Source organism: Solanum lycopersicum, chromosome 3 (genome assembly GCF_036512215.1).
Source record: "Solanum lycopersicum chromosome 3, SLM_r2.1".
In the NCBI taxonomy this organism is placed as follows: domain Eukaryota; kingdom Viridiplantae; phylum Streptophyta; class Magnoliopsida; order Solanales; family Solanaceae; genus Solanum; species Solanum lycopersicum.
The window spans coordinates 49850569-49863466 of NC_090802.1; the positions used below are offsets into that span (position 1 = coordinate 49850569).

At 37.3% G+C, this 12898-nt stretch overlaps 1 protein-coding gene across 6 annotated transcripts; it reads left to right on the forward strand.

The window, feature by feature from the left end:
* LOC101252668 (lysine-specific demethylase JMJ28-like) lies at positions 1 to 12733 on the forward strand. Of its 6 annotated transcripts, none has more exons than XR_740481.4 (14): positions 1 to 3262; positions 4047 to 4171; positions 4357 to 4456; positions 4622 to 4754; positions 4846 to 4909; positions 5452 to 6211; positions 6927 to 7215; positions 7298 to 7421; positions 8028 to 8534; positions 8614 to 8686; positions 8783 to 8868; positions 9555 to 9674; positions 10717 to 10787; positions 12388 to 12733. XR_740481.4 is itself a non-coding variant. In XM_010319716.4 (14 exons), the coding sequence occupies exons 2-14, from the start codon at positions 644 to 646 to the stop codon at positions 12485 to 12487; spliced, it is 5088 nt and encodes a 1695-aa protein (XP_010318018.2). In that variant the 5' UTR covers positions 92 to 355; positions 487 to 643; the 3' UTR covers positions 12488 to 12733. The 6 variants fall into 6 exon arrangements, 4 of the variants coding, with proteins under 4 accessions (XP_010318017.2, XP_069151149.1, XP_069151150.1 ...); XR_011220024.1 differs by having other exon boundaries at positions 7298 to 7415; XM_010319716.4 differs by lacking the exon at positions 7298 to 7421 and having other exon boundaries at positions 92 to 355; positions 487 to 3262; positions 6927 to 7256.
* Positions 12734 to 12898: the final 165 nt, after the last annotated feature.

Below are 12898 nucleotides of genomic sequence, written 5' to 3' on the forward strand. Positions count from 1 at the left end.
ATGATACGACAAAGTGGGAGTCGTATTTCTCGAAATAAAAAAGTCAATACCAATAGTAATTCATAATTGTTCCTTGCCTTAAATAAAAATTGGAACCATATCACATTGACTTACGATGCAATGTTCTTAAAACTCCATGAGAACATGTAAATTGGAGAAAAACAACTCAAACAAATCCAGGCTTCCCAATTTTAGTCCAATGGCTTCACTAGTAATCTTTTCCCATAAAACAACAAATCCATAAAGTCAGCTACCCCAATTAGTCAGTCAGTTTTGCTATTGTCTGCTTCAACACTCTATTCGGAAGCTGAAAAAAAGGAAAAAAGAACAAAGCAAATAGAAGTCCAAGGGAGAGGTGAGTCCTTAGTGTTGTTCCAAAGGAAACAGCGGCATTACTGTTCTATGAATTCCCTTTGTGGTCCCTTTATTCATTAGTTTCTTCAAAGGCTGAGTTTTTTTTTTGTGGGGTTCACTTCTCTTGGGAAGTTGAATTCTGTTGGTGATTTTTTTTAGGGTTTATGTTATAATACAGAAACAAAATCAAGAAAAGACATGAAAAGGGTGTCCAATGATGACCAAAGTTTGAGTTTTGTTCATCAGTAGGTTGGAGGGTTGTTCTGTATTTTGTCAAGATTCAATTTTGATGGTTGATGACAAGGTTATGGAAGACCTGAATCAGAAGCAGGGGAGTTTTGATGGTCAGCTCGTTTTGGTACCTTTTTTGGAAAATGTTGTAGCTAATGCTAGTGTGATAAGTTCAAAGAAAAGGGGAAGACCAAAGGGTTCTAAGAATAACAGGAGAAGTGTGGAAGAAAATGTGGGAACTTCAGGTACAGCTAGTGTGATGGATGACAGTGGACAAAGGGTTCTTATGAAGAATAGACTAGACAGGCCAAAGGGTTCCAAGAATAGCAGGAGAAGTGGTGAAGAAGATGGGGGAATTTCAGGTACAGTTAGTGTGATGGATGGCAGTAGAGAAGGGTTTCTTATGAAGAAGAAGATGCAACTAGGCAGGCCGAAGGGTTACAAGAATAACAGAAGAAGAGGTGAAGAAAATGTGGGAATTTCAGGTACAGTTAGCATGATGGATGGCAGTGGAGAAGGGGTTCTTATGACGAAGAAGAATAAGCAACTAGGAGGGCGGAAGGGCTCCAAGAATAAGAAGAGAAAGGTTGGAGAAAATGGGGAATCACCAAATGCAGCTGGCATAGGCAATGACTGTGATGCGATGCTTATGAAGAAGAAGAATGTTGAACAAAGGCACAAGGGTTCTAAGAGCAAAAAGAAAAATATGGAACAAAACAGGGAGCATCAGGTAAGGAGAACCAAGAAGGAAGGCGAGGAAAGGATGAAGGATTGTGGAGAAGAAGGGAGTATCACGAAGCGAGGTCGAGGAAGGCCAAAGGGTTCAAAGAGTGAGAAGAAAACTGTGACTGCTAATGAAACGGGGGTATTGTTACTAATAGATGATACTAGTGTTGGAAAGAGAAATACCGATATTGTTGAGAAGGAAATCTTTACAACTGGTGATTTTGGAATAAGCGCAAATCAAGTTTCTGGACGCAATGAGATTGTCAAGAAGAAAATTGGTCGGCCCAAAGGCTCCAGGAACAAGAAGAAAGTCTTGATAGGTCGTCTGACTGTTCCTAGTCACAATGAAGGTGGAAGCAAGGATATTGATAGCAATAAAGGGAAGATTTTTATGCCTGCAGAAAATGCTGGGAAAATGGACGATTTTGTTGTGGGTTACAAAAAACATATAGTCAAGCGAGGTCGGCCCAGGGGTTCAAAGACTAAGAAGAAAGTCACATTAGCCTATATGAGTAATGCTAATGCTACTACTGGACATGAAGTAGATGTTATGTGCCAAGGTGAGTATGAGAAAAGGATCACAATGGCTGGTCAAAATGGAGTAATTCTGAATGAGGATCAAGGTATGATAGTCAAGAAGAAGGACAGGCGTGGCAGATCCAGAGGTTCAAAGACCAAGAGCAAAGTTATACCAGGTCATTCTAGTGGTACTAATACTGATGATGGGGACATGGATGCAGTCAGGAAGGAAGATGATGGAAAGAGAAAATTTGTAGCTGAAGGTGGGGGCAATGGAATAGCTATCAGTAATGGAGAGAGGATATTCAAGAAGGAGAGGCGTGGCCTGCCCAAGGCCTCTAAAAGTAAGAAGAGAACTACTGGCAGTAATTTCGCAGATGCTAATCTCAATAATAGAGAACAAGATGTGGGTACTATGAGGTTAAATGTGGCTGAAAATGGAATGCTTTTAACTGAAGAAAATAAGGGAGACCTAAATGAAGGTTCTTTGGTTTCTGCAGTTAGAGTTATCAAGAGGAAGGGTGTCCTTGGCCAGCCAAAGGGTTCAAAGAATAAAAAGAAAACTATTATAAGCAGCTCCAGTGATGTTTATTCTGGTCATGGAGTTGGAGCGATGAATAGTAGTAAGGAACATGAGAATAAAATGGCGAGCTTAGCAACTGATCACATGGTGGGGATACTGAGTGAAGTTACTATTACTACGATAGATAGCTGCAGCCTGCCCCAAGGTTTGCATAATGAGAATAAGATTATTGAATCTGGCGAGAATCAGCATGCAATTGTTGACGCTGCTGAAGATGGCACCAGAAAGGTGGTTAAGAAGAAGAGATGCCGAGGAAGGGTGAAAAATTCAGAGAATAAGAAACAAGCTGCAGTTAGGCGAGGGAGGCCAAAGGGCTTGAAAAACAAAAGAATGGCAGGTGAAATTGCTACTGTTACTAATGTGGTAAATTTGAGCATAAAGCGAAAGAATGGACGTGGACGACCCAAAGGCTCAAAAAATAAGAAAGCAAAAATTATGAGTGAAAAAAATAATAAAACTGCTGGAGCACTTATAGTGTATGATGACGGAGGAGGTAGTCAAGCTGAGCAGAAAGTGAAACACTGTGGCATGCTTCCTGTTGCCACTGAAAATGGGGGCATATCAGGTGATTCTATTTTATTGGATGCTTTGGGAGGTGGGGTCAGTAAGAGGAAAGTTAGCAGCGGGAGACCAAAAGGGTCAAAGAACAAGAAAAAGGCAGTCACTTTCGATATGGGGTTTCCTTGTCAAGTTAGTTGTCAGAATGCTGTTAGTAAGATGGTTAAGCGCAGAGGGAGGCCGAAGGGTGTAAATGATAAGAAGAAAATTCCTATCGTCTCTGACTGCATGGGAGAGCAGGAACTTAGTGCAAATGCAGAAACAAGTGGACTGACAGGTCAAGGAGTATTGGTCAGGATCTCTTCTTCCCAAACCTATCTGTCTTCTTGTTATGATTTGTATGGAATTTTATTTGTAAAAACCTGAAGCTAAAAAGTCAAATATAAATAGAACTTAAGAGCTGCAAATTGAAGTTATATTTGATCAGAATTTTTTGACTGTCTCATTGCAATTATAGACTTGGAAAGTTTTTGGGGTTACCATCGCTAATTATATACTACAAATTGCCTCCAGCCATTTATGAAACCTGCTCATCTTTCAATCAATCTTTTCTTGGTAGTTAGATTCATGTGAGACGAGATTTTAGAGGAAACAGTTCTTATTATCAATGGTCCATGGCTCTATGCTAACATAGTGAAGCAGTCAATGGTTACTGACATATCAAAACAAAGAGGCCAACTTCCTTGGGGAAGTGGGGAATCTTTTTTTTTTTTTGCATACTCATTTGAGTCCTCAGACTGATATCTGACATATAATTCTCTATCCAATTTTTGTTCATGCTCGATTTCTCAAATAAGTGATATTGACACTATTTATGGAGTTAATAAAGCTCAAGTTATATCACTAGTATATAGATTCATTTGCCATGGGTCATTATAATAATTTGAATTTGAGCTTGTACAAGACAGCTTCTCCTGTACTCTTGAAGCATAAAATGAGTGTGCCCCTGGAAAGAGGATTCACGTGCTACTAATATTATTTTCATTTATGTAGTAGGAAAATTTGGGATATTGTGGCAGACATAGCATTCGGGCTTAAATTTGTAACTGTGTCCTAATGAGGTATCTATATGTAGGATGCTATTGGTTGGAAGAATCAGCAGAACTTTTCATGTCATCAGTGCAGAAATATTAAAGCTTCTGTTGTTACCTGTTCAAAATGCAGAAGGAAACACTATTGCGACGACTGCATTGTAAAGTGGTAATGAAATTAATCTTATTTGTTCACAAACCAAAAGAGAAAGGATTCTGTATTTGTTGGTCTGCAGTGTTTTTTCTTCTTATAGGTGAATGGTAGATGCTCATTAGTATCATAACAGTTATAACTATGTTAATTCAAATTGACGTTGTTAATATTGTTTTCTAACATGTTGAGATAATGAATAGGTATCCAGATAGAACAAACGATGAAGTAGAGGACACATGTCCTTTCTGTTATGGTAATTGCAATTGTGGAGCTTGCCTTCAAAAAGATGTCTTCTTAAAGGTCTGTAAACAAGTTAAATTTACTTCTTGTGTGATCATGTATTATAGTTCAGGTGCTGATATAACTAAATAATTTAGCTACTTTTTCTTTTGATAAATCAAATAATTGTCATCCATGCAACACAACAAGTTGGTATGAAAATAACTAGGTCTGTTAGGGTTGCAGGACTGCTGCAAAGAAACTGATGAAAAGATGAGATTGGAGGGTTCACTTTATTTGCTATTCAACATTCTGCCCCTCCTCAGGCATATTCAAAAAGAGCAAAGGTTTGAGCTAGAGGTTGAAGCAAACATTCGTGGTACTATTTTAATTCATTCGGATAATTTCAACTAGCTTGTTGGTGGTGGCTCAGAATGTTCAGTGCTGTTTCTGGTCTCTTTTGTTTTCAGGTGTTCAGCTGACAGAAGAAGACGTCATCATATCAGCCGTTGATGATGATGATAGAGTGTATTGGTATGGTCTCCAATATAATGATTTTTTGTTGCGCTATCTATGCACATACACCATGTATAATGTTTTATGAGTTATTATTCATCCATAGTGACATTAGACGTAAGTTGTTTCTTCATGGAGTAAACAGTGGGATTGATTGTTCAAATATCTTTCTGTTGAAGTCAATTTTGTTTCTTATCTGCTCTTTAACTCAGCAGCTATTGCTTACACGATCTGTTTCATGAAGCTGCATTGTTCATTCCTCCTGATAATGTATTGCCTTCTACTTTGACACCCAAGGATTTCTTTGACCTTTTGATTTGTGAACACTAATTTTCTATGGTTATTACATAAAGAAAGGTGTGTCTGTGGACGCGGTAGCTCAAAGTTTCCAGAAGTTCTTTTATTAGTTTGAAATGTAGTTTCTGTTGAACATATTCTTTGTCTTTATTTGTTTATTCTGGAAGAAAGGATGTAAGCTTACACAGAATGTTTACTATTTCCAGAGCTCAGTTTTGTCATGACACAATAGCTGTAATGATGCATGGTTCCTTATTTGGCAGTGATAATTGCAACACATCCATTGTCAATTTCCATAGAAGCTGCCCAAATCCTGATTGCTCTTACGATATCTGTGTCAATTGTTGTCGGGAACTCAGAGATGGTGCCCAGCATGGAGCTACTGAAGTCAGCTCATCTCTCAGCAAGTCGGTGGAAGCTAGTCGTATCACAGCATTGAAGGGAAACAATGCGCCAGATGGCTGGAGAAGTCCAGAGACCCTCCTTGCTAATGATTGTCCAACTCACATGTCCTTCGATGTTGCTGAGTGGAGAGCCAAATCTGATGGCAGCATACCCTGTCCTCCTAAAGAGTGTGGTGGTTGTGGTTCTTCTTTAATGGCTCTAAGGCGTATCTTCGAAGCAAATTGGGTAGACCAACTAATTCAAAGTGCTGAGGCCTTAACATGCAACTACCGCCTTCCAGATATAGATTTGTCGCATGGGTGTTCATTTTGTCTTGCTACCACTTCTGTCCAAGACGGTGATAACCGATGTCAAGTAAGAGAAGCATCTTTTAGGAACAACAGCCATGATAATCTTCTGTACTGTCCTAATGCTGTTCATGTTGATGGCAACGAGTTTGAGCATTTTCAAATGCATTGGAGGGCTGGTGAACCTGTAATAGTTAGAAATGCACAAGCTAAGGCCTCTGGTCTTAGCTGGGAGCCAATGGTAATGTGGAGGGCCTTCAGAAAAGCAAGTAAAAAGCTGAAAGAGGAGCATTTCTCTGTCATGTCCATTGATTGCTTGGATTGGTGTCAGGTATGCATTTTATTTGTGTAAATTATTCCTTGCGGAAAAAAGAGATAGAATCACAGCATACCTGTTCTCAAGTTATCATATGCTTCCTAAATTTTGGTCCTAAAGCTACTATATATATATAACATGAGTTGCTTATTTATTTTCTCTAATTTTTATTCTCATCAAATTTCATTGCATTGTTCACGATGGCTTGCAGTTGACCTTTTTTTTTCATCTAAAATGAATTTGAATCTGGGAAATTATCTCTTGCGTAATTTTACTCCCAACATCTCCTAGCTGGTCTCTTGTGTATTTTACCCTACCTGACCAAATTGCAGTTTTCCATTACCTGATTAGAATTACAAAAAATTATCCAAAAAAATATAAAAAAAAAGAAGTCTAGAATTGGCAATTACCTTTCCTGGTAGGTTGGTGCTAAACTGCTAATTTGCTATATTGGTTTGTCTTTGTTATTTGCTCCTTACTATGATATCATGATTGGCTGGTTTAGCTTACCATGAATCCTGGTGTTATTGCTGTGCTGTTATTATTTTAATTACTATCATTATTATTATCATTATCATTATCATTATCATTATCATTATTATTATTATTATTATTATTATTATTATTATTTTTATTTTTTTATTATTATTATTACTACTGTTATTATTATTATTATTACTATTATTATTATTATTATTATTATTATTATTATTTTTATTTTATGATGCAGGTTCAGATAAATATTCATCAGTTCTTCAAGGGCTACTTGGAGGGTCGCAGGCATCACAATGGGTGGCCAGAAATTTTAAAACTGAAGGATTGGCCTCCGGCTAATACTTTTGAAGAATGTTTGCCGAGGCATGGAGCTGACTTTTTTGCTATGCTTCCGTTTAGCGAATACACTCATCCTAGAAAAGGTCTTCTAAATTTGGCCACTAAGCTCCCCGATACTGCCTTGAAGCCAGACTTGGGACCTAAAACTTATATTGCTTATGGATATCAAGAAGAGCTTGGAAGAGGTGATTCTGTCACTAAGTTGCATTGTGATATCTCTGATGCGGTATGCTCATTCCAACAACTGTTCGATTAATCTTATTCCAGGTTCCTGTTTGGCTGATTTCATTTTGCTTTTCATGGGGATTGCATCCCTTCCCAAATTCTATACTGACATCTAATACAATCTTCTCCTTGAGATCAGAAACTGCATGTGCTTCAATAGGCAAGTGTAAGATTGGAGTTCTACTTTTTATTGTTTTGGTATAAATCACAGGACTTTGATATGTCTTAAATGTTACTGATAATAATATGAATACCATACCTAAATGAATAGTTGCATTATGGAAGCAAATCTTATTGTTCAATTAATTAATAAAAATCTTAAATTTTTTATGATTTTTCAATCCTTGGAACGGGAAGACCTAAATCTATATTAATTTTTATTTTTTGAGAAGTAATATGCTTGCTGGTTAGGGCAGAATTTTCCTCTGAGAAAGAAAATTTTGAGGAGTTGGCAAGGGCAGAATTCCAAGGAAAGAATTGATGAATTCGAAGGAGCTGGTCAGCTCGTAATAATACATTACTTATTTCCTCTCAATTCTACTTTATCTAATCAACCTTTTGATCAATTCAAGTTTTATGTATATTCTTTTTCTTTTTTGGATTTGTAAAATTATTGTTACTAAAAAGCAGCAATCTGCTGCAAAATATTAACATACGAAAAGCCTCAGTACAGGTTGTGTAATGAGCTCAAGAAGTCTATCATGGCCTCTGTGTGATTTTCAATTAACATGTTACAACAATAAAACAACTTGGTTTTGTGTGTGTTCTTCAGGTCAACATATTGACTCATACAACCAAAGCAAAAGTTGATCACAATCAACGTGAAATCATTGAAAAACTAAGGAAGCAACAAGAGGTTGAAGATTCAAAGGAACATTGTCCAGGCATAGCTGAGGCTCCAGATTCTCATCAAAGATCTGACGAAACTGAAACTATAAACTTTTATTCTCAGGAAAGCACTGGTGATAACAAAAGTTGCTTGCCAGAAACTATGGACAAGGGGAAAGATATTGATAAAGGAGAAAATATAATTTCCGAAAGGGATTACGCTGATATATCTGGCAGAACTTCTCTACCCAATGAGATAAACCCAAGTACCAATGCCTTGGCACTAGTGGAAGCGGATGTAGCTCTCGAAATCAAGCAAGATTGTGCAGAAATTGAATGTGGGGGTGCAGTATGGGACATCTTTCGCAGACAAGATGTACCCAAGTTAATAGAATACTTGCAGAGGCATTGGAGAGAATTTCGCCATTTTAACAATGCTCCTGTGTCTTCAGTAAGTTTTCTTGCACTTCAAGTTTGATGATAGTACAAAGGGCTGAATCGTTGAATTTACTCCTAGCTTTCACTCTTAGGTTATTCACCCTATCCATGATCAGACATTTTATTTGGAGGAGAAGCATAAAAAACAGCTGAAGGAGGAGTTCAGTAAGAATCCTCTTTTCCTTAGTTGATTCTGAAAAACAGTAGGTAATGACTTTGCAAGGGTATCTAATCCCACCCTTTCTCTCTTGTGATTTTCAGACGTTGAGCCATGGACGTTTGAGCAATACCTTGGTGAAGCTGTTTTTATTCCTGCAGGATGTCCTCATCAAGTGAGAAATAGACAGGTGAAACTCCCAGTCTAACTATGCATACTTTGAAGTATCAGAGATTTTGTATTTCATCATTAGTATGGTTTTACCTGAATTTCCTGTGTGTTTGTTATGTTATCCAGTTGAATTTCACGGTGTTTTACCTCAAACTTATTGGGGGTAAAAGCACTATATTCTTCAAATTTATGCAAAAAGGAACATGTTTCAGAAAATCAAAACCTGTTATAGTTTGACAGTGGACGATGATTTATAAGACAGTATTAAAAATAGTACAACATTGCTATAGTAATAGAATTTTTAATTTGTTTCATGATTTCTAGCCAAATGTCTGCTATGCTTTATCTGAGCTTTGATAATTTAAGAAGCCTTGTGACTGAAGCAAACTCTGAGCTCTCTTCTTTTGGAATTTGATCTAAGTGAATCTGACTCTGGCTAGAACATTTTCCTGGGAGTGTATTTATACTGTGTAGCTCTTCTCAGGTCCTTGCAATTTCTTTCTTTCTCCAATGGGTTCTGGAATTAATACTATTTGAACTCACTTATAGAAATTAATGCTGCATGAGATGTAGTATCTGCAGTACTCTTTTTGCTGGTACTTCAATTGATGAAATATTTATTGCTGCTTCTATCTGTGTTCACATCTTAAAGTACTACACTTGGTATTGATTTGTCATCCATCTACCGCTATTGTACTTTGACAGTCATGTATCAAGGTTGCTGTTGACTTTGTATCCCCGGAAAATGTTCAAGAGTGTATTCGCTTGACGGAGGAGTTTCGCTTGCTACCCAAAGGCCACCGATCTAAGGAAGATATATTGGAGGTACATTCATTAGTGCATATTACAGCACAAATGCTATTTTGCATTCTGAATTCAACAGTCTCTTTCCATCACTATGTGTTAGTAAATCATAGGAAGATACTTTTATCTGCTTAAAAAGATTTTGACTGAGTATTAGTAGAGTAGGACCCCAAGCAAAATATCAGTGATGCTATGGGGATATTATCCTGAAGCTTTTCTGAAACATATAAACGAAATGCTAATGCATCTCCATCATTCCAATTCTACATTCTATATTCTATCCTTTACTTTTTCTTTTCAGTAGATTTATCCAACACATTTCCCATACATCAATATCATAGCTATGCCAAATAACTGGACAGTACATTCCTTTGCTGAAGAAATTAGAAGACAATTGCTAGGAGGAAGTGTAAGAAGGATCATTCATCTCTTCAATTAATTAATAGCAGGTGTTGCAGCGGTCATTTGGAAATGTTGTCTGATCTGAGAATCTTTTGGCTATCCTGCAGTTTTTATGGTCAAATGACAGAAACTTAATATTGTGCGTAGTGTAAAGCTTAAGCATTGTAGTCATCACTGGCATTCTGGAACCATGTTTTCTATGTTTAGCTCCTTGTTTTCCCTTTTTTGATTGGTTCGATCTTCATCCACGGGATATTTGTGTGTTCTGTGAGTTTGAACTGGCTTAAAAAACATATTTGACATTATGCGTCTATGATTCAAACTCTAGATATTGTCCATCCATCATTCTTTGCCCTGTATTTATGGTAGTCGAACGTAGGTATTAACGATTGTGACATTTGACAAGCTGCACTTTTTCAATGTGAAATCAGACTTGATCGGTTAGTTCTTTCTGGTTTCTTGATTAACATTTGGCACTTGAATACTCAAAGTAAGTGATGGGTATCATTTCTGCTTGCTATTTTGCTGATCCCTGATATGAAACTGTAAATGTAAGAAACTACTTTTTAGTCACAGACATGTGCTTGAAAAATGTGATGCATCATGCTCTCGAAGTGTCCTTATCTTTTGTACAAGTGATTGTTTGATGATATTGTTATAGGTGAAGAAGTTGGGGCTTTATGCTGCTAGTGTTGCTGTTGATGAAGCCATAAACCTGTTGTCAAAACTTAAGTAAGTTTTTTGTTACTAGGTTATGTTCTTCATTGTTTTCCCATGTTTCTCTGTGGAAGGGCAAAAAACAACAGTGTGATCGATTACTGAATTTATGAATATCTGGGATTAACTAGGTTTGTGTATTTATGAGGCTTTCACGGAAGAAAGATGTCCTCCAGATTTGTCTTTCAAAGGTCTCCTCAAAATTGAATAAAAATGCATACTTAGATTTTCTTGTGATTGTTACAAGTCTTAGTGATACTATTCTGTAATGGTCGTCAACCTTTACTGATAGAAACAACCACCTGGAGATCCCTGAGTTGAATGTCAGCTTCCACACTAGGTGTGAAGCTCATCTGCTCCAGCCTTAGTGATGTGGATTGTCTTGGTAATATGTGTTTGTCGGCTGGACAGGCTGCCTGGTGTATTGGCTGAGGTGCACACAAGCTAGCTACACCAGTATTTTCAAAAAAGAAATAGAAATAATACTCTCTGTAAAAGGTCAACAATATAACTCGTAACAGTTTCTGGAATGTCAGGTGTAATCACACTGCCAAAAGACAGAAGGATGTAAGTTTATTTTTCTACTTACATTTCATGAAAAACGAAGATTTCAGTTTATTCTGATTAGAAGAAATGAACTAAATTATTACACTTGAGAAGTAGGGCAGTGCGGATAAAAGTTCTATTTTTTTTAAAAATAAGCTACTAATTTTTTTTGTCAGCCTAACTGTTCTATTCTTGTAACCCTTGCATCTTCTTGATGCCTTTTACTGAATCTAGTTCATCAAGAAAAAAGGTTCTAATCTTTTGCCTGGATTTCTTCCAAAAAGTTTGGCTCTTTTTCTGTGGATCTCTTTCCAAAGGTTAAGCTGCCTACATCACATCCTTTAGGGGTGTGGCTCTTCCCTGTACCCTATGTGAGTGCAGGAGGCTTAATTGTGCCAGACTGCAATTCTTTTTCCATCCGAGTTTCAGCCAATGTTTTACTTTCATCAACTGCTTTGACCAACTGGATTAGAAATTTAGTCAGTCACTACTTAGACAGTTGAACTAGTTTAGGTGAAATTTAGACGTCACACTATAAGCCACAAGCATCTCCTGAATGACAGTAATTGATAATAATGTAGAGCTTTCAGTTGGAGCTCCAGGCGGACACCTTAAATGAAATGGACTCGAGCTCATGGTGATGCAACCACAATGTCTAGGCATCTAGGGCGATAGGAATGTCAATTGACGAAGTTTAATGTTTTCAAAATGGTGAATATAAGTATCTACTGGACAAGTTGACCTGTTGTGGGGCGGTTGACCCAACTACCGTGTTTTTGCTTCTGAGACATAATGTTTTTTTCCCCAAATGTCAGTAAAGTGGTAGTTTTTCTTTGACATAGTGGCCAGCCTAAAGAAACTTTTAGCCCTGTGTGTCTTTTTAGCTGCTGCCTCGTTGTCCCAAGGAAAAGTTGTCACTAGAGAAGTGACGTACACAATTGAAAAATCCCCTCCCCCTGAATTTCTGTTGCAAAATATTGCCGTTAAATGGTTGATCTGAGGCATGTTGGAACTTGACTCCCTATTTTTCATACTCCTGGAATGAGTAACTCTGTATTTCGTTTGGCAGTGCTCCTCAGTCTTGTGATGAATTGCAACAGCAAGAACATGCTACCGGAACTGAGAGCTCTATTGCAGAAAGCCTGGATAATGGGATCCATCAGCTGTAGTGACCAAGACTGAAGGCTGCTCTTGTTAAATAATGAAGATTTTGAAGTTTTTAGAGAACATTTATTTGATTCTAAATCTTTTGATTGGATTGTGAGGAGGCATTTCTGTTTTTGTATACTTTTTTTTTTCGTCTCTCCAAAATAATAATCCTTTTGAGGCATTCTTTTAGATGTCTTTATGGCTCATTGAAGCTTGTAATGAAGTCAAGTTTACAGGAATCGCAAGAGTATCTCATTGATGTTCAATCCTAGTATTACAAAATTCTACTTTACTTTGGCAGAGTGGTGGGATCCACTGAGATCCCTCATCCTTCACCGGAGGTTTTGAGTTTAAATCCAATTTTGAGTTTAAATCCAATTAATTAAACTAGCGGGATCTTAATACTAAAAGCATAAAGCAAAACAAAGAAA